This window comes from Trachinotus anak, unplaced genomic scaffold, assembly GCF_046630095.1.
Source record: "Trachinotus anak isolate AG129_WGS33_773 ecotype Australia unplaced genomic scaffold, CSIRO_AGI_Tana_v1 ptg000001l, whole genome shotgun sequence".
NCBI classification, from domain to species: Eukaryota; Metazoa; Chordata; class Actinopteri; order Carangiformes; family Carangidae; genus Trachinotus; species Trachinotus anak.
The window spans coordinates 20,205,578-20,229,952 of NW_027273852.1; the positions used below are offsets into that span (position 1 = coordinate 20,205,578).

A 24,375-nucleotide genomic window follows, 5' to 3' on the forward strand; every position below is an offset into this window, starting at 1 on the left:
TTGTTGAGGTGTGGTCGAGACACTGACATGTACAATATGTTTAAATTAGTTTCATTTTTCATTATGTTTATTTATGATAATAATACATTGATTCAGAAAGTTATTGGTTATTGGAGGATTGTATCCAAATATGAAAGTAAATCAAATATAATTTTAATCATTAGTGGCTGAGGGCTGACAGTGTAACAAAGCATGTCATAATATCTATTCTCTGTGTTGCACCATGAGAGTGGACTACTAGAATTTTGTATTTACATTCTGTCTACAACAGATTTGTGAAAAGGCAAATAAAGGTTTTGTGTTAACGAGAAAATGAACCTTCAGCTAATGTCAAGTGTTTTTGCTGGAGGGCCAGACTTGGCACCACGGGTCGCTGTTTGCGTACCACAGTTACAGAGTGATGACTTCTCTCTCAAAAGTAAAAAGACTGTGACTGGCCATAAAACCATGGATTCAGATGTCGTCAAAAGTCTAAACCTGTATCCAGAAAACCACAGCTCTCAGTCTTATTTTAAATCCTATCAATTCCTCTGTATTTTTGAAGAGCCAAGAAGCATCCAGGGTTGCGTATGTGGTTGTGTATTTAAATGTATTATATTTACTGTGTATTTATAATACATGTATGCTTCCTTTAAAGTTTCTGCGAGATTTATACGATCTCTGATGATCAGCTGTCAGCGCCCTTGTTTACAGGGGAGACACAAAAACAGAACATGGGGGGGTGAACTGAGCACAATCCTTTTTTATTAAGTATGCACAGAACAGTTGTGTGAAACGTGACCTAAGAGAGAGACAGTCTAAAAGTCGTGGACACGGCGGAAGGACCCCACGTTGGGGTTCATGGCCGCCCACTCGTTGAAGCGGCGGTACTCTCCTCTCTCCAGCAGGTACTGACGGCCGCGGTAGTTGGGGAGCTCGTAGAAGACCCAGGCACCGTCCTGCACTTGGGCAGAGTGAACCTCCCGCTGGTGCCAGCGGTCAGGCAAGTTGTTCACGTCTTCAGTGCACTCCAGCATCTGACCGCTGAAGTCAGGACGCTCGTAGATACGAACCCTGAACACACCAGAGGTCTGCAACACAAAGACCAGGGTGCGGTTAAGTACCTGTTGAGTCATCAGGTGTATCTGGAAGCTGTGACGTTAGAAAAGATTCAGATTGTCTTAGCATGAAGGTTACAGGAGCTGTTTGTTGGAGACTAGTTCTTCCAGGGTTGTGTCAAACAGAGTGAAAGATAAAATAGCAAAGAAGAGCCAGATACAAACTTCTTTATGACCTTGTCCTCCCTGTAGTTTTGCTATAATTGCTGCTGGGGGAGGAAATGGTTGAGCTGATTCTATTCTGTTTCCTGTACCAGAATATAGACATTAATTTAATATTCATTTAAATTTCTTTACTCATTTAGGGAAGACCCTAACCACCATGATTGTGAAAATTTACAACACAATACCAGTACCAGTCAAAAGTTTGGACGCACTTTCAAGTCTACCAAAACTATGTAATATACTGGTTTTGAGTATATGAATATTTGTTTTATTGCAACTGAATAGAAGCTAAGGTTCAAATGTTTATTTTACATTTTCTCAATATTTCCATTGACTATCCTCCGAGAAATTATATTTATATTCTACTAATTAGTTTTTCCAGTTACCTGTTGAAAGCAGCCACCTCCCTGTGACCTGTGGGAGGTGGTTGGAGCAGATAGCTGGACATATAAAGTGCAGGATTTTATGTTGCGTGTTCACAGATGGATGACAGAGATGAGAGAGATTCCCATGTTAACAACATCACTGCTCAGGACAGTTGTGTGACTGCGTTTGTCACGTGAGAGTATATAGTATATAACACAATATCTGTTAAAATTGGGTTTAACTGACGTGAGGCATCCATGCTTGACTGGTTTCCAGGCACTTCTGCACCATGAAGTTGGATATATTCTTTTCCCAGTCAAGTCAATGCAATAACTCTGATGTGATGTGAGTCTCGTCTGTGGTTTAGGCAACAAAAGCTCTTTGGATAAGATTAGTAAAAGACTGCAGTTTTGGTTCAATGTTAATAAAGTCTCATCCTCCGAGTCAAACCATAGACTATTATCTTTCCCAGACATGAACCAAGTCTCTAAACATAATCGGAAAAAAATGTAACAACACTTAAGTTGATCCAAGTGCAGTCCACATTGTTCTGAAAGAGAGGTTGTTGTCACAAAACGCAGGATCAGCGTGATGACACGTACCAAATAGTGAAATTAAGAGTTTCCTCATCATGTTGATAAAAACTTAATACAGTAGGCATTACATTTTATTCGCTCAACAAATACCAAATCAGTAGTACTTAAATGTGGTTTATAGGAGACAGGGTTTAAGTACTGTACTCACTAATGTTTAAGGATTTTTTTTATGAAGGAACTCACATTTCTTATGATCCTGCATGACCTGATGCTGTCATTGTAGCCCATCCAGCGCTGGTAGTCTGGGTACTCCCCCCTGGTCAGGACGTACTGGTAGCCCAGATAGTTGGGCCTCTCAAACAGAACCCAGGCCCCACTCTCCACCCGGATGGAGTTGCAGCGGCTGAAGTGGGTGTTGAGCTCGGGACAGTCACTGTTGCATTCATAATAGCGACCTTGGAAGTTCCTGTCTTCAAAAAACACGATCTGTGGAGGGTGAAGGGCGTTTTAGTGGAGAGTTTAAACTTATACATGAGAAATGTTGTATACTCAACCGTCTATATATAAAATGTTGCTGCAGTTTTGACGTGAAACGATTGGTTACAAGCATCATCTGCTTGTCTGCCTACCTTTCCCACACGGTCCATGTTTGGGCCTCACACCAGTGTTTGTTAACAGTTTATTTATCCTACCTTTCACATACACAACATTGCCCACAGGCCTGGTCCAGATTTATATATACAGTGTTTGAGGGCACACTGAAATGCACTGCCAGGGGCATCATTGTTATTTTAATTGCCTCAGCATTTATATTTGCACACTGGCTGATGCTGCAATTGTTTTAAAAATGCTCAGTGTTTACTCACTCCTGTGACGGCTGACCTTTTGATCCATCAATGCCTGATTCCAGAAACTATTTATTGATCCAATTAAATTGTTCTCCTGTGCAGCTGGTACTGAGGTGGATGCGGTGAAGTTGGCTTGTGGCCACATAGCCCACGGTGGTGCAGGCTTTAACATCCGTGTTGGAGGGGACAGGTGTATTCAGATTCAGTCATGCTCCACCCTCCATCTGCACCCACACCTTGGTGCACAGTCAGCTGACCTGGAGAGAGGATGGAGGGCTCATTATTCTGTCTGTGAATGCACTCAAAATGTGCAAAGATCAAAGACACTTAATTCTTGTTATGTCAGTATTGTCACATTATGACAGATGAGTGGAAGTTGTCCTATTTGACTGCACAGGCAGAACTAGATTAGTCCATTAATCAGTTGGGTAATTACTATATTGAGTAACTATTGTGATGATAGGTTAATCGTTACAGTCCACATGAAAAACATTTGATGATTTCAGCTTCTTGAATCTGTGGATTTAATGAAACCTTTTTTTTTTTTTTAACTATATCTTGACTTTTTATAGGCTAAATGATTCATCAATTAATAGATAATAGATTTGTTTACAATGAAAATAATGAATAGTTGCATCTCTTTGCACAAATCACTCATATGTCTCACTATTCATCTGGTTCTGGCTGTGGAAGAAACACTTGATCTATTGGAGATTTGCTACACTTCTGATTGAAATACAATTCAAATGAATTGTTTTGAAGTGTTGTAGGCGAGATATTATTTCTATCACAGGAAACATAACAGACCTGATGCTGTTATTTATAGTAAATCATGTGAAATGCTCTTCAGTGTTTCATTGTTTCTGTTTAGGCAGAAATCTTTAAGTTTACCACTGTATGAACATATACTTTTTTGTCTTGTTTTCCTGGAAAATGAGGGGAAATTGAGGAATATAAGGAACATCTAGTTAGGTCATAATTATAAATCTGTGACCATACAAAAGCCTCTAAGGATCAGGTAATCCTGCTGCTCTGTAATTAGTGTAATATTTATATCAATGAGAATAGACCAAAAATGAGAAAAAACCCATATATAGTTGTATCAACACCTCTTTAACAGCATATTAGCTTATTTGTACCTAATTTATCTGTTATTGTTTTTATTTATTGTTGTTATATTTTCACTTAACCTTTAGGACTTATTGTTATAAGTCTTATACGTTTCTTATGAGTAGTTTTGAAGCTTTAGTTTAGTTGAGTATGTTCAGGAGAATGTAGATGTTAATAACACATACTGTATGAGACATATTTGCCAAAATAAATACTTAATTTTATTATTTTGTCATTCATCTTTATCTCTGTTCAGTTTAATGATAAACAAAAATTTGAAGTCACACAGGCACAAATCAGCATTACCATCAAAAATGTTTATTGTAATGTATGACATTAGATGAAAGTTTAATTTTTTGAAATTCATTTCTCTGTGATTGTCTTGATGGAGCCCACAATTGCTTTGAGAGCTCCCCACTCTGAGTGGTGGCGGTACTCCCCCTTCTCCAGCAGGTACTGCCGACCACAGAAGTTGGGATGTTCAAAGAAAATCCAGGAGCCCTCCAGGACCTTGCAGGACTGGACTTCTTGTCTCAGCCATTTCTCCTGGACCGACTTCGTGTTTTCTGTCAGCTCCAGAGACTGACCATCAAAGTTTGGCCGGTCGAACAGCTTCAGCTTGCATGGCCCTTTAGCCTGAAACCAACAGAGTCAAAGAACTGTGTTGAGTCTGATGTATAAGGAGCACTGGATTCTGAACGTGTGTTTATTTTTTCTTCTTCCTTTTTGTTGGCGACTTACGTTTTTGATGATCCTGCAGGATCGGACACAGTCATTGAAGCCCATCCAGTGGCGGTAGTCATTGTACTCCCCCGGACCAATGACATACTGGTAGCCTGTGAAGTTGTTGCGCTCATACAGAACCCACCAGCCACCCTCTACCTTGACCGAGTTGCATCGGCGGATGTAGCCATGCAGGTCAGTCGAGTCCCCTTTGCAGTCGTAGGACTTTCCCTGGAAGTCCCGGTCCTCAAAAAACACAATCTGGAAAAGATAAGTACAAATAAGATTATACTCAAACAGAGGGTTTTATCTCCATATATGTTTGTACCTATTCTAATTCTCATTGGCAAAACTTCTGACGTCTCTGAGTCTTGTACCAGATTTAGAGAATAATTAGCTCCTGCAGCTACAGTATAAGAGAACATGAAAATTCTCACCTTCGCCATGACTGGAGTTTATAACCTACACCCAGTGATCAACGCAGTACTCTATATACATGGCAGAAACAATACTGCCAATTCCATGGTTAGCAGTGCATGTAACAGTTATTACAATTCAAATTCATCTAGAGTCTGCCCATTGTTCTTACTCACTGAATTGCCTTTCCACAAACAATAGTTGTTTGGCGGTGCCAAGTGTCGAAACCTCAGTCACTGCTCAGCCTAAAGTGATCTGAACCGCTGCAATAAATGTCTTTTGTTCAGTCATTTTCATGTAAAGCTTTTATGTAAGCTATAAACATTAAGCTGGGTTTATGTATAAAAGGTGCTATTCAAAGTTTTATAGTATTATCTTTATAATTTTTTGCACAAAATAATGACAATAGACAGTTTCTACGTGTCCTTACTTCTGCATTTATCAAATATGCATGAACAGAATAACTTATTAAGTCATAGAATTTAACATATAATTCAGAGTTTATTAAACACAATAATATTAAACTGCAGTGGTACAAACTGATGACACTGGTAACAAAAACACATCAAAAGACAACAAACAAACTGTCTATAAATTTGATTCAGCTTTGTAATTTCTATTTATTTACATTTACGTTTATTTTTCATTTAATATATTAAAAAAAAAAAGTTTCAGACTGGATTTTCTAGACCGGAAATTAATTATACAAAAGAACCCCAAAAAAATAGTGTAGATGGGATGTAGTTTTGTACGTTGTTTTGCATGTGTCACAACTTAACATGACTCCTTTTTTTGCAGCATGTTTTGCACAGCCATTTATCTCTGTAAGCTGTTTAGGCTTGTCTTCTTTTTCTTCTGTATAATGAAATAAATACTACATAACTGACCTGGTCTTTGAAGTATTTCAGCAAGTTTTGACTCTGCCAGAACAACGTTATAGTGATGCATCATAAAATATTTGCACTAGAAGAAATTCAACCCACCTGTGTGGTATCTGGACGATCAAAAACATGTCTGAATGTTGCTGATATTGTTTTGATGTTGAATAAATCCATTGCCATTTAGCCCAGATGTGTTCAGCACCACAGTACAAACCACTGTGGAGGATGATTCACTGTGAGATTAAAGGGCATGTGCAAAAGGCTTTTTTGTATTTTATATATTAAGAGTTAAAGTGCATAGTCAAAAATAATTTTGTCACAAACAGTATTACCATTAATTGTGCTTATATGTTGTGATGATAATATAGCAAATTATATACAATATAATAAGGAAATAAACAATAAACAGTATAACTAAGCTGTGTATCTAACTTAACATATTTCCACTGACTGATTATTTTCACATAAAATCACAGAGTACATTTCTAAACTCATTTTTATTTCATTGCATGTCAATTTTGCAACAGAGTCATTTGACTGGTGGAGATGTCAGATATACTGTTGTGCATGCATAATAACTTTACACAGAAACATGTTTTTTGACCTGTAACTATAACATTTTGAAGTCTGCATGTCTACATGCCAAAATAGGATCTGTGTAGGCACCTTTGTGACTCACTAACAGGAAATATGTCTATGTTGTAAAACCTTTATGTTAATGTCAATAATGTTATCAGTTACCTGGCACTTTTTTTTTGACTCTATTCTATAGTTTGTGATTACATGATAAGACTACCCGTGCCTGCCAATGTTTCATATGATCTGACATCAGTCTGTCTTGAGATGCACACTGTTATTAACAACTTTACAGGTGGACACAAGAGGATGAGACTAAAAGCTACTGATATGTCAGGTAATTTAATAAGAGAGAACAAAGACAGCTTTGTTGTGAGTAAGAAATACTTTTATTGATTTGAGTGCAATGCTCAGGGCTCTGGGGAGAAGGACAAGTGTCCAAATGGAAAAAGCAGGTGGGAGACTGATGGGTTCTCAATCATTGGTTACCTTCGGGAACCATGAACTAATTGAGGGGTTCTAGAACTTCTTCAAAATTCTGTAGCTTTATTGGAATTTAAGTTGCCTTAGGGCTTTGGAACCTTGTAGGGGCTCTAAGAACTCTTATTTTGAATTCTAGAACATTTCTAGCCCAAGCATTCAAATAACTCACATAATAACCCTGCATGGTTGCTGCTGTTCTAGAACTCTTTGATCATGCGGAAAGATCCCACAGCAGGGGAGGTGGCACCCCAATCTGTATAGTTGGGGTATTCTCCACGTTCCAGGAAGTACTGGTGTCCGTGGTAGTTGGGTTGCTCATAGAGAACCCACGCACCGTCCATCACCACACAGGAGTGGATCTCCCGAAACTTGAAGGTGTCATAAATCGATGGGCAGTCTTCAGCGCACTCTGTTGCTTGACCTCCGAAATCCTGCTTATCGTAGAACCTGATCTTCCAGGACTTTCCGTATACCTTGAAATAGTAACATTAGAGAATTAAAGTTGGTGAAATCATGTTGGTATTTAGTATCTGAAGCTTTTGACCTTATTTGCTTTGAGATCACATCTACAAATGGGTTTCTTGGCTGTTTTCCTAGTTTCTTTCAGTAATTGATGTGCATGGGCATGGACATAAAGCACCCTGCTGCCAAATCATGAGCCTTTTATCTCTCCTTTTTGTCTGTTGGCCTTTGACTGATTACTGCTTGGTTGATGCTCTCGGTGGTATTTCACTGGAGCTTGGCACTCTCTTGCACAAAATTAACCCACAAAATGTTTAAAATTATACTATATCCATGTCATGTAATTTACTACCCAATTTCATTCCCGCGAATTACCTTAGCTTAATTAAGTTATTGCATTCACAATATTATTATAGGAACAAGACAGTAGTAAGTAGTAAGTAGTAAATGATTACTTGTTAAGTTTTTTTGTCTGTTGGTATATTGTAAAAAGCATCTACAGGTCATTGAGCTTACATTTTTGATACAGCGACATGACTGGATGCTATCATTGAATCCCATCCACCGTTTGTGATCAGGATATTCCCCAGGGCTCAGGATGTACTGGAAGCCAGTGTAGTTGGGGAGCTCGTACAACACCCAGCAGCCACTCTCCACCTTAATGGAGTTGCAGCAGCTGAAATATGAACGCAAGTCAGCGCAGTCGCTTTTGCACTCATGGCTTCGGCCTTGGAAGTTCTTGTCCTCGAAGAATACAATCTGAACGGAGGGAAACATAAGTGAACTATCAGCCCGACATGGTAATAGGTACAACAATAGCACACTGTTGTGCCACTAAAATGACCACAAAGTAGACAGCATTACAGGTACTACTTGAAAGATTTTGAAATCCTTTAGAAGGTCCCATCTGCTCCTTACCTTTCCCATTGTTAATGATATTGCTTGCCTCCCACGCAGCTGCAGCTGTGTTGTGGTTTATATTGAAATGCAGAATGTGCAGACGAGGGAAAGCTATTGTCACCTAAATTAGGTTGATTTGCATATCAGCAAAATGGTTTGGTCAAGTTTGATTTCCCTTTGTCCACATTTGATGGCCTCATATCAAATAAGTGCCAAAACTGAGATGTAAAACTTATAAAAGCCAACAGCTGCACTTAATGATATTTGTGTGTATTGTTTCCACTGAGCTCTGCCCTATGAAAGGATTATTTATTGGTTATTCTTTCTCTGGGAGAGGAAATTATTTATGAAATTGTCTCAATTTAGCAATTTTTTACAAAATGTTTTATCAGTTAACAATGCGGTCTTGTTCTTAGACAATAGATGGCGACAGTAAACCTTGGAACTGTGATGTTACATTATGATGTCAATATTTTATATTCATGAGTCTCGTTCTTGCTAGCAATGCTCCAGCATGCTACTTTATTGAGGTATTCCAAGAGACACCTGTAAAGTATGTTTCCACTATTCACTAAGACCTTCGGACATCCTGCATAATGTATCGTGGCATTAAAGCTAAATGGACTGCACTTATAGACTTCTCAAAGCACTTTACACTGTAAGCCATCACCCATTCATTCATACATTCATACAGCACATTTTCTATGCATACTGTACTCTTCTGTCACACACTCACGCACCAATGATACAATCACACACTCACACACCAATGATACAATCACACGCTCACACACCAATGATACAATCCAGGGTTCAGTATCTTGCTCAAGGACAGTTTGACATGCAGACTGGAGGAGCCAGGAATAAAACCAGAAATGAATTCTTACCCAAGGACACACACAAGGACAGGAGGAGCTGGGAATTGAACTGGCAACATAGTGGACAACGCACTCTACCACCTGAATCACAGCCACCCATACTAATGTTATGTTGTTTTACAAGTAAAAGTCTGCAGAGAGAAAGTTGTATCTGAGATGAAGGTCATTCATAAAATGCTGAATAAAGCTGGAGTTTTTTTGTTTTTATTAACATTGGAGAAAAACAGGATGCTTGTGAAGTGGTGAAGTCCTGATTTGAATTGTCTTTAAATTTTTAATATCAGAGCCCTGTAGCTCCAGGATGCACCCTACCACTAATATTTTACTTGTTAGCATTTTGTTAAAAGATCTAATGAGGATCATATTAAATCAGCCAGCTTGAGTCTCATTGGAGGGCTTGTGTCCAATGAATGAATAACCAACCTCGAAGGGAAATCATGAACTTACAGGATTAGCTGGTGTTCCTCTGCATTTGTGTGTAGATTTTTGGGATGTCATTGTCCACTTTTCTTTAGATTTATGGGCTAAAACTTTTGTATCTTTATGGAAAGCAGTGATTCATTACTAAGATGAGTAACACAAAAGGTTGTCTCAAAAGTAGTCACCACGTACGTCCCTTAAAATTAAAGAGCAACCATGTATTACTCATCATACATTATTCATAAACACTAAACACAGGTGTGAGGATTCAAGCATCACTGACAGTATATAAATGTTGGGATCTGAATAAACATCTCAGTCTGTCAGTGACCAGTAATAGTCTTAGTTAATAAAAGAAAATCAACAACATTTCTTATAACATGTTGATACAACTTTATATATTCAATTAGATTCAGTTAAATTTGTCTTGTTCATTTTACCTCTGTTTATTGTCATTGTCTCAAGAGGAAAAGGTTTCAGTAGAGTATTACACATGAAAGTGAAATATTGTCAAAACAACAGTATTGGAATTCAGTAGCATGTATATCAAATAAACCCATTAGTGATTAATTTGAGGCTGAAATTACACAGAGTAGCTAATACTGATGCTAACACTGATGCTAACACTGGTGCGACACAGCTCAATAAATGACTGGAACTGACTGACATTATTAAACAGTAAGAAATGTGGTACAAAACAGTATTACAGAAGATATTTTGACATGACACAGGACAAACAGCTCAGGTGTACATAATAAAATTCATGACGGCTGAATTCCATTTAGCTGCTAGTTCATGCTGGATCACTGTCACACTGTCAAGGCTTAGAGGGACACTTGAATAGACTGGATCCAGGTGTTATTAGTAACAGCTGTGCTTTTCCTAGTGTGACAAATCAAATTATCTTCTGTGGAGAAATTCATAGTTAGTACCTGTAACAGCTGCAGCCTCTTCCCCTTTAGATAACCGACAGGACAGAGTGAGAGAGAGTTTATTAATTAACTATTGATTAAATTATCTATTTTGATAATCAATCAGCTGTAGGTCATTTATAAAATTAAAATGTCCAAAAATGTACATGTTGTTAAATTACCTGTAATGTAAGGATTTTCAGCTTTTCTCTATTTTATATTATTGTAAATTGAATATTTTAGGGTTTTGAACCATTGATTAGACAAAAAAAAGAAACAGGAAACTGTGAAGGCAACTAATCGACTAATTAAGAAAATCATCAGCAGAACACTCAGAAATGGCAATCATTTTTAGTTGCAGCCTCTGACTTCTGGCTAACCAGGACATCTGCAACACTAATCTCTGTGAAATCAGCACGACAAAGATTTGTTAGCTTGTATTTAACCACCATGCTTCCCAAACCTATAGAGGCATTAGAATAAAAAACACACACATCATTGATATCAAGATTAAACATTGTGTTGGCTGGAACACAGAGGCTTTGGGAGAAGAGTTAAGCAATAAACAAAGGCTGTGTAATAAAATATTTCATTAACATTATAACATTTCATTAAAAAGCTAAAGTGCTAAGCCTAGTTTTTTCAGCATAACCGACAACTTGTATTTCAGGGTATTTCAAATATAACATTGAAAATGTTGAGTAACTCCAATAAAATAGACCTGTAGCCATTTGCAATGCATTATGCCTGTTCTCAGGGCATCCATGGTCTGAAGTAGACACAGTCAAACAAGGGAGGACAAATCAAATCAGACCACAGTTTAACTGCGATCAAACTCTTTCCTCCTCCCTCTCCCCTTCCTCAGTCTGAGAAATGTAAAAACTGCAGCTCAGTTCTTCTCCCTCCTCTCCCGGCTTGTGTCTTCCATCTATTTCCCCTCCCTTTGTTCTGGATCATGTTGGCACAAATGAAATTAACAGTGATCGCAGAGCTGCTTATTCATCAGCTTCCAGATAATTTGAATAACAAAACCCTGTTAGAGCGCGTATAAAGTATAAAAGCCGCCTGGCAGCCACCGGTCGTTGGACAGATTCCCACAAACACAGATCATCAAACATGGGCAAGGTATGTAGAGAACAGACCAGAAAACAGTTTAGGTGAAACTCGGACAGACACACAATGTAAACAACCGGAGAAAAATAAAATAAAAGACAGGGACAAGCAACAATGTAAGCTCATAAAAGCATTTTAAAAAGGATCTCCAAATCAGTTTGTATATTTTTTCTTTTCTACAGATCATCTTCTACGAGGACAGGAACTTCCAGGGTCGCTCCTATGAGTGCATGAGCGACTGCTCCGACATGTCCTCCTACCTGAGCAGGTGCCACTCCTGCAGGGTGGAGAGTGGCTGCTTCATGGTCTACGACCGCCCCAACTACATGGGAAACCAGTATTTCCTGAGGAGGGGCGAGTACTCTGACTACATGTCTTTTGGCATGAGTGACTCTGTCCGCTCCTGCCGCTTAATCCCTCAGGTAGGTGAAGATTTAGAAAAGACTATAACAACTGAGAAACTATATTTGGGTATTTTTTATTAAAGATATTAACGACAGTATATATAATTGTTCATTTCCTTTATTTTCTTACTGTGCTGTTAAAACTTGCATTTGAAATAAAATATTTAATGAGAAAGACAAAAGTAGCACAACAGAATGTTTAGTGCCATGCTGAGCTGTCACCCTCCTCTGTGCTTCCATCAACAGCACAGAGGCCAGTTCAGGATGAGGATCTACGAGAGGGACAACTTCCAGGGCCAGAGTCATGAGCTGATGGACGACTGTGACAACATCATGGACCGTTACCGTATGTCCGACTGCCAGTCCTGCCAGGTGATGGACGGCCACTGGCTGATGTACGAGCAGCCCCACTACAGAGGCAGGATGGTTTACCTGAGGCCCGGAGAGTACAGGAGCATGAGAGATGTGGGATACAGCGGCATGAGGCTCAGCTCCGTCAGGCGTATAATGGATACCTGTTGAAGCAGAGTGCGAAACATGTGTTGATGAATAAAATGAAACACAGATCAAATGCCACCTTGTCATTGTGTCGTCTTGTGTCACACAGGAGGTGGGTTTTGGTCTTTAAACAGAGCTCCTACATCACATTCATCCAGCACTGTGTGGCAGTATTACAGCTTTTATGCCAGTGAACTATAGATAAATAAAGACTAGAAGGATACACACTAGTTCAAAAAAAATATTCTCAGTCTGCACAGAACCATACAGTAAATTTACTTTACAACAGGTCGAAATCAAATCACAATAATGTTATTATTTCCTCTGCAGTAGACTGTTGTGCACCATGCAGGTATGAAAGTACATACAGTATGAAGGTTTGATGCATACTTAAAGCTTACATTTACAAACACACTCTACGGTACTGTACCCGAGTACAGTACCGCACACTATATACAGTATAGTTTGCAACAAAAAACAACACAACAACAATTCATGGATTTATGGCAGTGGCCAATCCACAGCTGTCCAACAATATCCAAAGACACATATATGGTTGATGATAATCTTATCTACCTTAATGAGGACCTTTGGGATCTTTGTGTTCAGTCAGTTTCAGAGCTGAGGTTAACAACTCCTTAGAAACCAGTTCTTGTCCTTTTGCCAGAGGGAAGTAAACCAGGAAATGGGGTTGGGTTTATGTTGGCACTACTAACACTGCTGAGCCTTTTTCATAATCTCACCTGTTTTTTCACTTAATCTCAATCTGTCTGATTCAACAGTTGGGAGAGTGTCTATATGTTTTAGTAAGATTATAATTACTTTAGTTCAGTTTAGTAATCAACTGGATTCAACTGTGTACTAATAATCCAAAGACTTTATAAATATAAACACCAGTTTACTCATCATGGGAAGGAACAGCTCAGCTTGTGTTTAACAGTTGTATAATGTCTTCTATGGCCTGGAGACGTTTTGTGAAGTGTGAGAAAACATCATCAGTTATGAACCAGGAAATTAGTTTGACCCACATTAGGATCTAAATGTCAGGACACTTCCACTTATACTACTTTGATTTTGACCATGCATATCTAAAATAAACACCTATAACATTTCAGAGAAGCTCCTGACAAATTGGCTGAGTGTCATTTGGTCTCTGGACACATTCAGATCACATCACTTCACTATGCTAAGTACTTTCAGTAAAGATTTAAAACTTTCTCATTGAAACCGACAGACAGTAATACATGCTTGCTCCTTCAAAATATTGGTTTTCACATTTTCTAGTAAAATGTATCTTGTACTTACATGTACTCATACATTTTATCTGACAGAGATAATACTTTTAAATCCTCATTTTACTAGTGTATTATTATATAAGGCAACATTGATGAAACAAGTATTCACGTCTTTTACATAAAGCAGCTATTTGTAAGATTTGTTATTGCTACATTAGCGTTAACAACAGTTTACTCACCAGTCTAAAAGAAATGTTGTGAGTTCATCTTTTAAGTTCATTCTTTTACTCTCCTAGAGCTGTCTCCAGAGGTGAAAGCAACCCTCTGGTTCTATTTCAATCACTTCTTTTCTTCTACTGAAGTTAGCATGCTAACCAGCTAGCTGCGGCTCAGTCGGACCATCTTGTCACTTTCCGATACTGAGTCACTGTAATGTCCAGTCTGCCCTGATGTAGCGCTGCTCAGAGGGCGTAATAACGTCTTGTCTTGTAAATGCAACAGTGGCTGAAGCTCTGACTGGTATCTAAGCAGCTGTTAATGCTAACGCTGGCTCTGTAGCAATAGGAAAACTTACAACTTACAGTAAACGTAACAATCACAATGTTCGTAAGTACGTAATGTAAAAACAGAGTCCTGTAATTAAAATTATAAAAGTATGTAAGTATGATAACCAAATTCCACTTAAGTATCAAAACTTTAAGTATACTTAATGTCAAAAGAAGAGGTGAAATGTGCCGCACAGAAAATACAACAGTTGGTTAGTATTATATTTTATATTAATGGGACTGTTATTACTGATGCATGATTATTACTGATTACCGTAGCATTTCATTGGTGCTGCTGGTTGTAGTGGAACTAATTTTAATGATTTCATACACTCTTATGAACTCATGGTTTAATCAATAAAAATGTATCGTAACTTATAATATAATGATGTTTAGTATATGAAATCATAATTTGTAAAGTAACTAGTGTGTAGACGGTAATTAATATGAAATTAAATTTAATGCAGTAAAAATTTGAGTTAAAGTTAAAAGCATATTTTATTATTATTATTATTATTGTGAAGAGTTGAACTCTCCTCAGTGACATGAAGTCAATGATAAGACAAGGACTGATGAGTAACTTGTGAATATAACAAAGACCCAGCACTGACAGCACAAAGAGTCCCAGCTGATGCACCCACTGCTGTCACCCACCTGTACCCCATAGGAGAGCTGCTGCTGTTGGCACTGCCCCAGATGCATGCAGTCTGGAATAATAACCATTTACAGACTGATTTAACAAACATTATAGCCCTGTATGCTTCACTGCTGAGTAAGATGTTCAAAACAATGGCTCCATAGATCATTTAGCTATCATGATGGGTATAAAAGTGACAGAGAGTTTGGTTGGGCAAAGTACCAGTGCAATCAGGGGTACAATTGAGCGCCAAAATGGGCAGAGTAAGAGACCAATTTGTGTTGTAATTTAGGTTGATAAACATATTTAAAATCAAATTTAAAAATGAACTTGCTTGTTTTCAGATCATCTTCTACGAGGACAGGAACTTCCAGGGTCGCTCCTATGAGACCAGCAGCGATTGTGCTGAGCTGACCTCCTACCTGAGCAGGTGCAACTCCTGCAGGGTGGAGAGCGGCTGCTTCATGGTCTACGAACGTCCAAACTACATGGGCCACCAGATGCTGGTGAGGAGGGGAGAGTACCCCGACAATCAGCACCTGATGGGAATGAGCATGAGCGACTGCATCCGTTCCTGCCGCATGATCCCCATGGTATGAAACTTCGATTTGAGTCATGATATCTATGTTAAAGATACAAGAAACCATTGGAGTAATTTTCTGTTTCGTCATGTATCATCTCACAGCACAGAGGTCCATTCAGGATGAGGATCTACGAGAGGGAGAACTTCGGTGGTAAGATGCATGAGCTGATGGACGACTGCGACTCCATCCACGATCGTTACTGCATGTCCGACTGCCAGTCTGCTCATGTGATGGACGGCCACTGGCTGATGTACGAGCAGCCCCAGTACAGAGGCAGGATGATGTACCTGAGGCCCGGAGAGTACAGGAGCATGAGAGACATGGGCATGGGTCCCATGGACATGAGGATTGGATCCATCAGACGCATCATGGATTCCTGTTAGACAGACTTGAAAATGTAATCAATAAAAATCAATACATGTTTCATATCTACAAGGAATTTGTCATTTTATCATTTGTGTTGAGATTTAAAACTCCAACCAGTTATGCAGGAGGAAATATTGGGATGTATTTCAAAATAAGAGACAAAATTGCATGAATTATCAGCATCCAACTGTTCCTGTGTTTCAAAGGACAGTTTGGTCTGTAGTAGTCCCATAGGTAGCTTAAGACAGCTTCTACCTGTGAAATGTGTTATGTCATATGACACATGACAAGATGAAGTTCAGGATGAAAATGGAAGCTTTGATACTGTGCCTGGTTTTCCAGAAAATACTGCAACAGATACACAGTACAACATAGTTTATTTGAGCATAATGCTAGTGTTTTACTAGCATGACATGACTTAATATAAGAGTGTTACAATTCTCACATGTACGGACATGTCACAGCAGGAAAAAATGCAGGTGGGACTCGCTATGCTAACCAAGACAAAAAAGACTCAAGTTAACTCAGACTGCTGAAGTCCCACTGAACTTTAGCTAAACTTTGAATTGTGTCATCAAGGATTGTGGATTTTGGCCACTATGAACAGGATAAATGATTAGAGTCAACACAAACATTAGATATGCAGGTTGTTTTAAGACAAACTTATAAAGCACAAGTAGATTTAACAGGAAAAAAAGAAGGAATATTTTCATTCTGTCTGATTTTTTATTAATATATAGCCTATACTGAAAAATGAAGCCAAACATAAAGTTTCCCTTTGGCAATTACCAAGTCCTTGCAATTAAAGATTCAAAAGAGCCAATATCCATCATAAATATCATCATAATAAGTCAGTGCAAGTCCAGTTTTTTGTTTGGATATACCAGGTGGTAGGAAAGACCCTTGTTCTGATAAGCACATCTGAGTTTTACACATCCACTCTATAATACTTTTGACTACTTCCAAAAAGGAGGAATATGTGATCATTAATAAGGAGTGTATGAAATACAAAAACACAATGAGTTCAGGGGGAATCTGTACTGTGCCTTCTGCAGACACCTACTGCTGCAGTAAAAATGAAATCCAAAAAAGTAAGAAAATTCACAGTGAATAACAATAATGTTAAATTGTATCAGTTCCAGTTCTCATTTCAGACATATATCAAAACATTTTTTCATCTATGTCTCACTGCAGAACAAAGTCCACTGTACATTAACAGACAAGTTTATTTAAACTCTGGTGCAGAGTTTAGATTTACTCAGCAGATGGATACATGTAGCCTGTATAAAAACAAAAACAACCCAGGACGCATTAAGTTTTACTGTAAACAAGGATGGGTGCAAAATGAACCGATGCTCATATTCATATGATCACATACTCAATAAATCAGTGGCTTTCACCCTGTCATTTTATTTTAAATGAGCTGAGTAAAGCTTAATGAACTGCAAAAAGCTGAGAACATTTGGTAGAGTAAGGCTGGGTTTCTGTAGCTGGTTCCAAACTGGTCTAATACCTGGATTTGTTCAGCTCAGTTCAACCAATCTTATCAAATCTTGTATCTCTTTTAATTAGCAAAGACCAATGTACAATGTGAATTGAACAGATTTTTTTGTGGTCTTGGATATAATTGTACTCAACCACAATCTTTCACAAGGCAAAACGAGTATAATCACATCTGTAAAACTTAATCCTCTCCCTCTTGAAAGCAGTGCTGCCTTTTTTTCTCTTTTTCTCTTTTTCTCTTCTCACTTTTTTTTGAGGGGGAGTTTTTCCTGACAAACCGAGTGTCTAAGGATAGACTGTGTTATATGCTGTTCAGATTGTACAATCTCTTTTAAGGCAAATTTGTGATTTATAGTATTGGGTTATATAAACAAAACTGACTTGACTATGTTTATAAAATATGCAACTATATGGTCTTACACACAAAGAAGTGTGGATCAGTTGACAAAATAAATTACAGTGACCATTATAAATTACAACTTTGGTGTGGTTATACATTTAGCCACTGATGTGAAGTTTACTGTACTTGTTAGCCCCATGTTATATGATATGGAAAATTATATGTTTAAACAAAAAAAGATATATAAAGATATATATATATATATATATATATATATATATATATATATATATATATATATATGAATATGTCCATTCGCAGTCTTGCTTTCTCAGTATTTCTTCATTTGTAGCTATTGAGTTTGTTGAAGTTACAGCATTACAACCTCAAAGCAAACATCAATGTGCTTTTGTAATCTGATATTTTTACATAAATGATATTAAATTGTATTTCTGATTCATTATTTGTATTTGTTCGTTGTCAGTGAATTACCCCATACACTGTGCAGGACAGAGATGGCTGTTATATCACAGTTGGAAGCTTCTCTTTATTTTCTTTATGTTAGACAACAATACTGCATGTACAGTACATGCATTTCCACCAGAGTGGTATAGTGTTAGATAATAACCCTTTAGCACCCTGACTGCTCAGTAGGCTTCTATGGCATGTTGCTGAGTCAGGGATTTGCACAATGGAAGCCCGACATACGTTGTTCACATTGAGCAAGTATAAAAGTAACGGTTACCACCGACAGAGACACACAGCAGCCACAACTCAGTCCTGAGGAACAACCAAAAGACCATGACCATGGGCAAGGTAGGTACTGGGGATGATCCACCCAGTAAAAAATTTATTAACTTCAATTTCAAATTTATGAAGTTCTTAATAAATGATCACTGGACAGTCACTAAAAAGCTTCTGAGAGTGGTACTGATGACGCATTATTGTGCTTTCAGATCATCTTCTACGAGGACAGGAACTTCCAGGGTCGTCACTATGAGACCAGCAGCGACTGCCCTGAGCTGACCTCCTACCTGAGCAGGTGCCACTCCTGCAGGGTGGAGAGCGGCTGCTTCATGGTCTACGACCGCCCCAACTTCATGGGAAACCAGTATTTCATGAGGAGGGGCGAGTATGCCGACTACATGAGCATGATGGGAATGTCAGACTGCATCAGGTCTTGCCGTATGATCCCCATGGTAGGAGTTTGATTCTCTGATCATTTTATATTTAGTTGAACAGTTGTGTGATCTCCTAGTTTCCTGATGTTTGAAATGTTCTCTCTACAGCACAGAGGCCAGTTCAGGATGAGGATCTACGAGAGGGAGAACTTCGGTGGTCAGATGCATGAGCTGATGGACGACTGTGACAACATCATGGACCGTTACCGTATGTCCGACTGCATGTCCTGCCATGTGATGGACGGCCACTGGCTGATGTACGAGCAGCCCCACTACAGAGGCAGGATGATGTACATGAGGCCCGGAGAGTACAGGAGCTTCAGGGACATGGGCATGAGCGGCATGAGGTGGATGAGCATGAGGCGCATCATGGATTCCTGTTATTAAATTTTAACTAAATTGCACAAAATAAAATAACCCATCCCTCTATTTTGACTTCTTGTTTCATTGATTGTTTTGGGGCTTTTACAGAACAGGAGATGTCAGTGGGGGTGAGATGGGCCTCAATAAATGATCATGAGGCACATCCCTATATGTGTGTCTTTCATGCATATAAGAAATAAAGATAATAATAAAAAGAGAAAATAATAATTATAATTTGTAACATTTGTTTCAAGAGACTTATTCAGTGTTTGCAATATGATGGTATCTGATTCACATGTAAAGTATTTTGACTTGTTTGGTTTTAGTTCAAAATCCCACACAGATTCACATTCAGATCACAGTTTCTTCTGATCACAGTTCACCCTAGTGTACATCTTTTTTTCCAGAAAAAGTACAGACAAGTGCTTAATCAGTTCTATCAGGTAAATCAATAATTATGAAATTAAGACTTAATAACTTAATATTAATACTAATAACTGAAATTAATACTAATAACCTAATAACTTGTTTAGTTTGAGTGTCTTAGTGACATTAACAGGATCACATCCATGTATGATTGTGTAGATATCATGCAAAGTCAGTTTAACCACTTCAATTTTTTCCTCTTCACTCTTATTTTTGCTTTGCATAGTTGAACAAGTAGTTTGAATCCAATTGACAGAAGCTAGGTGATCTACATTACATATTGTCATGATGTCTTCTTTGGGTCTGGATGAGCCTGGTCATGTTGGAGAAAACAACCACTTCTCTCAGTTTGGGCTGGGAGACCTGGGTATGGGCAGAGGTCACAAAGTCCACAGCTCCATTACTTGAGTCACAGTATAGATCCTCCTGGTCAAATATTACTCCAACACAAGTGAACGTTGTTCATTCAAATTTTTACTTGAGTTAAAGTACTGGAGTACTTTATTTAAAAAAAATACTGAGTATTCAAAGGTTTTTTTTTGTTTTTGTTTTTTATGTCAACACATTATTGTATTGTTTACATTTACAGAACCCAGTGACTGTGAAACAACCTACTGACTGACTGACTGTAGAACCTGTAGAATAAAGAGATTACAGAATATGATACAAAGCTGATAGAAATGCCCATAAAAACACAACTGAATCAACAAAAGGAGCCATTGTAGTTTTTGTATTTCTCTTTCTTAGCCAGTGATGACGTTTGGTTGTGGTAAACACAGCAACACATGAACTTAAGATAAAGCTGTGATGCTCTGGTGAAGAATCTTCTGCCTCATCTTTATGCAACATAGCGTCGATAGGACACTGCCAAGTTCAAACTGAGCTGCTCAAAAATGACAGTGAAGAAAATGGCTGCGATTGGTTTTTCTCCTGAACACAGGGTATGATCTCATATCACAGTTTTCAAAGTACAAAAAAAATTAATTCCTCTGACTAAAAGCTCTAAAAGTAGCAAATTCTTCACATAAATGTAGTGGAGTCAAAAATACAATATATGTATTTCAGGTGGAGTGGAGAAAAGTTTCCAGTAAAAATAATACTCAAAGTACAGATACTTGCAAAATGTACTTAAGTACAGTATTCAAGTAAATGCACTTCGTCACTGTGCACCTGAGGGTATGAGTAACGAGGCAAGCAACGAGGACCTCATGTAAAGACACTACGGAATTGCATTATGGGAACAGCAGGATACAGTGTTTGTGGAAGTTCACCTACACAACAGTATCTCAGCCACAGACTAAATAAAGATGGAGGTAGTAGTAGGTGTTTCTGATTAGTGGTCTTGAAGCTCAGAGTAGGCTGCTCCACCGTCGAGATCTTGGCAGTGTCTTACTCCGCCTACCTCCCAGGTAATCTAAAAATGGGCAAAGAGGCGGGGCGCGTGTGGAGCCAAGACTTCAGTGCATGCTGGTGGTAGGCATATGTTTACTCACCTGTTACTCAAAGCTGCAGAACTTTAAGTCTTAATAAAACTTTAACAGGTGAGTTATATAAAATTCACCCCTTATAGTTGTCATGAAGGAGGAAATTAACTATAGTGACCAGAACTGAGTCCACTGTAACTGGTTTATATTTTGACCGTTTTACTCCTGTACATCTCTCTGAGCTCGCTTCAACAGTTTCGTCATCTAAACCATCGACTTGTCTTCTAGACCCCGTTCCAACAAGGCTGCTCAAAGAAGTTTTTCCTTTAATCAACAACTCTATATTAAGTCTGATTAACTTATCTTTATCAACTGGTTATGTACCGCAGGCTTTTAAAGTTGCAGTAATTAAACCTCTACTTAAAAAGCCTACTCTTGATCCTGATGTTTTAGCCAATTATAGACCTATATCCAACCTCCCCTTTATTTCCAAAATCCTTGAGAAGGTTGTTGCAAACCAATTAAGTGATTATTTGCACAGAAATGGTTTGTTTGAAGATTTTCAGTCAGGTTTTAGAGTCCATCATAGCACAGAAACAGCTCTGGTTAAGGTTACCAATGATCTCCTCATAGCCTCAGACAATGGACTTGTCTTTATATTTGTCCTACTAGATCTTAGTGCCGCATTTGACACCATCGATCATAAGATTTTATTACAGAGACTAGAGCATATGGTCGGCATTAAAGGAACCGCACTAAGCTGGTTTAAGTCATATTTGTCAGATAGACTCCAGTTTGTTCATGTTAATAATGACTCTTCTATCAACACTAAAGTCAGTCATGGAGTTCCACAAGGTTCTGTGCTAGGACCAATACTCTTCAGTCTATATATGCTTCCTCTAGGAAACATTATCAGGAGGCACCAGATAAATTTCCATTGTTACGCAGATGACACCCAGCTGTACTTATCCATGAAGCCAGGTGAGACTAACCAGGTAGCCAAGCTTCAGGTGTGTCTTAAGGACATAAAAACCTGGATGACCAGTAATTTCTTACTCTTAAATTCAGACAAAACTGAAGTTATTGTAATTGGCCCAAAACACCTCAGAGATACACTATGTGATAATATACTGACTCTGGATGACATTACCTTGGCCTCCAGTGCTACAGTCAGAAACCTTGGTGTCATTTTTGACCAGGACTTGTCCTTTACTTCACATATAAAGCAAGTCTCTAGGACAGCCTTCTTCCATCTGCGCAATATTGCTAAAATCAGACCCATTCTGTGTCTAAAGGATGCTGAAAAGCTAGTTCATGCATGTGTTACCTCAAGACTGGACTACTGTAACTCTTTATTGTCAGGATGTCCCAAAAATTCAGTAAAAAGCCTCCAATTGATCCAAAATGCGGCAGCACGAGTACTGACAGGAACTAGGAAACGAGATCACATCTCTCCTGTGTTAGCTTCTCTGCATTGGCTCCCTGTAAAATCCAGGGTAGAATTTAAAATCCTCCTCCTCACCTACAAAGCCATTAATGGTCAGGCACCATCGTACCTTGGAGAGCTTATAGTTCCCTATTTTCCCAATAGGACACTTCGCTCTCTAAATGCAGGTCAACTTGTGGTTCCCAGAGTTTGTAAGAGTAGAATGGGGGGCAGAGCCTTCAGCTATCAGGCTCCTCTCCTGTGGAACCAGCTCCCAGTGTGGGTTCGGGAGGCAGACACCCTCTCTACCTTTAAGATCAGGCTTAAAACTGTCCTGTTTAGTAAAGCTTATAGTTAGGGCTGGCTCAGGTATGTCCTGACCCATCCCTTAGCTATGCTGCTATAGAGCTAGACTGCTGGGGGATTCCCATGATGCACTGGGCGCTCTCTCTCTATTTCTGTCTCTCTCCCTCTCTCTCTCTCGATGACTTCATGCCATTAACTTTGTATTTTTTTTCTCTCCCGTAGTTTGTGCTTCTCCTCTCTCTCCCTCTCTCTGTCCTCATTCTGCAGGTCTCTCTGCCTCGGGAGCAGCAGGATCCAGATCCACCACTACTCATCTTTACTATTAACTACTGTTACCTGTCATTATTATTGATAACACCATTACCTACACAGCTGTTCCTGGTCTCTCTCTCTCTCTCTTTTCTCCTCTCTCCTCCCCCTCCCCCTCTTTCTATCTCCTCCTAAACCCAACCGGTCGAGGCAGACAGCCGCCCACCCTGAGCCCGGTTCTGTTGGAGGTTTCTTCCTGTTAAAAGGGAGTTTTTCCTCCCCCCTGTCGCCAAGCGCCTGCTCTTTGTGGGAACTGTTGGGTTTTTTTCTCTGTAACAAAGTAAGGTCTCGACCTGACCCTGTAAAGTGCCTTGAGATAATGTATATTATGATTTGGCGCTATACAAATAAAATTGAATTGAATTGAATTGAACTGTTGTTTGTACCAGGCTGTGACCATGTTTGTTTCTTTTGTAAAGAGTTCATTGGGAATGACTGAATCTACAGGCGGAAACCATGGTGGAGGTGGGATTAAAGATTTTTTATGAGCACAGTAACTGATGATTTAAACTCTCTGCTCTCTGTTTGGCAGAAGCTGCTAACAAAAGAGCAAGTGTGTCCAGAACACTGACACTCACTGTCTTTAAGCTTGTGTTCAGTTTCATTGCTCTGGGCAGCTGCATGCTACTTTTGTAAGTTTTGCCATTGCTACATAGCCAGCGTTAGCATTAACAGCTGTTAGCCAGTCTAACAGAAACATTGTTCAGCATAAATCTTCATTCTTCTACTCACCAACAGCTGTCTCCAGTGTTGGAAAGCAACCCTTTTGTTTTACTTCTATTTCTATCACTTCTTTTCTTTTACTGAAGTTAGCATGCTAACCAGTTGAACTGTCTGGTCACTTTCCAATCTACTTTCCTTTGCCAAGATTGGTGAGTAAACAGCTGTCAATGCTAACGTTGACTATGTAGCAGTAGCAAAACTTAATATAGCTCCTTAAAA

At 38.8% G+C, this 24,375-nt stretch overlaps 6 protein-coding genes across 6 annotated transcripts; 3 read left to right on the forward strand and 3 right to left on the reverse strand.

The window, feature by feature from the left end:
- Positions 1–311: 311 nt before the first annotated feature.
- On the reverse strand, positions 312–2,932 carry crygs3 (crystallin, gamma S3). The gene is made up of 3 exons (XM_071506591.1): positions 2,794–2,932; positions 2,408–2,650; positions 312–1,070 (listed from the first exon to the last, which is right to left on the reverse strand). The coding sequence occupies exons 1-3, from the start codon at positions 2,809–2,811 to the stop codon at positions 798–800; spliced, it is 534 nt and encodes a 177-aa protein (XP_071362692.1). The 5' UTR covers positions 2,812–2,932; the 3' UTR covers positions 312–797.
- A 1,317-nt stretch (positions 2,933–4,249) lies between these two features.
- Positions 4,250–5,291, reverse strand: LOC139618632 (gamma-crystallin 2-like). The gene is made up of 3 exons (XM_071474770.1): positions 5,283–5,291; positions 4,864–5,136; positions 4,250–4,758 (listed from the first exon to the last, which is right to left on the reverse strand). Exons 1-3 carry the CDS (start codon positions 5,289–5,291, stop codon positions 4,486–4,488), a joined length of 555 nt encoding a protein of 184 aa, XP_071330871.1. The 3' UTR covers positions 4,250–4,485.
- Positions 5,292–6,940: 1,649 nt separating this feature from the next.
- Positions 6,941–8,975, reverse strand: LOC139624348 (gamma-crystallin M2-like). Its single transcript, XM_071483408.1, has 2 exons — positions 8,181–8,975; positions 6,941–7,675 (listed from the first exon to the last, which is right to left on the reverse strand). The coding sequence occupies exons 1-2, from the start codon at positions 8,439–8,441 to the stop codon at positions 7,400–7,402; spliced, it is 537 nt and encodes a 178-aa protein (XP_071339509.1). The 5' UTR covers positions 8,442–8,975; the 3' UTR covers positions 6,941–7,399.
- Positions 8,976–11,748: 2,773 nt separating this feature from the next.
- LOC139624378 (gamma-crystallin M3-like) lies at positions 11,749–12,856 on the forward strand. The gene is made up of 3 exons (XM_071483457.1): positions 11,749–11,898; positions 12,069–12,308; positions 12,537–12,856. The coding sequence occupies exons 1-3, from the start codon at positions 11,890–11,892 to the stop codon at positions 12,810–12,812; spliced, it is 525 nt and encodes a 174-aa protein (XP_071339558.1). The 5' UTR covers positions 11,749–11,889; the 3' UTR covers positions 12,813–12,856.
- Positions 12,857–15,198: 2,342 nt separating this feature from the next.
- LOC139624387 (gamma-crystallin M3-like) lies at positions 15,199–16,432 on the forward strand. Its single transcript, XM_071483470.1, has 2 exons — positions 15,199–15,798; positions 15,891–16,432. The coding sequence occupies exons 1-2, from the start codon at positions 15,670–15,672 to the stop codon at positions 16,170–16,172; spliced, it is 411 nt and encodes a 136-aa protein (XP_071339571.1). The 5' UTR covers positions 15,199–15,669; the 3' UTR covers positions 16,173–16,432.
- A 2,232-nt stretch (positions 16,433–18,664) lies between these two features.
- LOC139624339 (gamma-crystallin M3-like) lies at positions 18,665–19,608 on the forward strand. The gene is made up of 3 exons (XM_071483396.1): positions 18,665–18,814; positions 18,955–19,197; positions 19,288–19,608. The coding sequence occupies exons 1-3, from the start codon at positions 18,800–18,802 to the stop codon at positions 19,564–19,566; spliced, it is 537 nt and encodes a 178-aa protein (XP_071339497.1). The 5' UTR covers positions 18,665–18,799; the 3' UTR covers positions 19,567–19,608.
- Positions 19,609–24,375: the final 4,767 nt, after the last annotated feature.

Coding starts and splice junctions, on each gene's coding strand:
- LOC139624378 (XM_071483457.1), top strand. Junction 12,309..12,536: donor CCTGCCGCTTAATCCCTCAG/GTAGGTGAAGAT, acceptor TTCCATCAACAG/CACAGAGGCCAGTTCAGGAT.
- LOC139624339 (XM_071483396.1), top strand. Junction 19,198..19,287: donor CTTGCCGTATGATCCCCATG/GTAGGAGTTTGA, acceptor TTCTCTCTACAG/CACAGAGGCCAGTTCAGGAT.
- LOC139624387 (XM_071483470.1), top strand. CDS start 15,670: ATGGTCTACGAACGTCCAAACTACATGGGCCACCAGATGCTGGTGAGG. Junction 15,799..15,890: donor CCTGCCGCATGATCCCCATG/GTATGAAACTTC, acceptor ATCATCTCACAG/CACAGAGGTCCATTCAGGAT.
- LOC139624348 (XM_071483408.1), bottom strand. CDS start 8,441: ATGTTTCCCTCCGTTCAGATTGTATTCTTCGAGGACAAGAACTTCCAA. Junction 7,676..8,180: donor CATGTCGCTGTATCAAAAAT/GTAAGCTCAATG, acceptor TACTATTTCAAG/GTATACGGAAAGTCCTGGAA.
- LOC139618632 (XM_071474770.1), bottom strand. Junction 4,759..4,863: donor CCTGCAGGATCATCAAAAAC/GTAAGTCGCCAA, acceptor TGTTGGTTTCAG/GCTAAAGGGCCATGCAAGCT.
- crygs3 (XM_071506591.1), bottom strand. Junction 1,071..2,407: donor CATGCAGGATCATAAGAAAT/GTGAGTTCCTTC, acceptor TTTGTGTTGCAG/ACCTCTGGTGTGTTCAGGGT.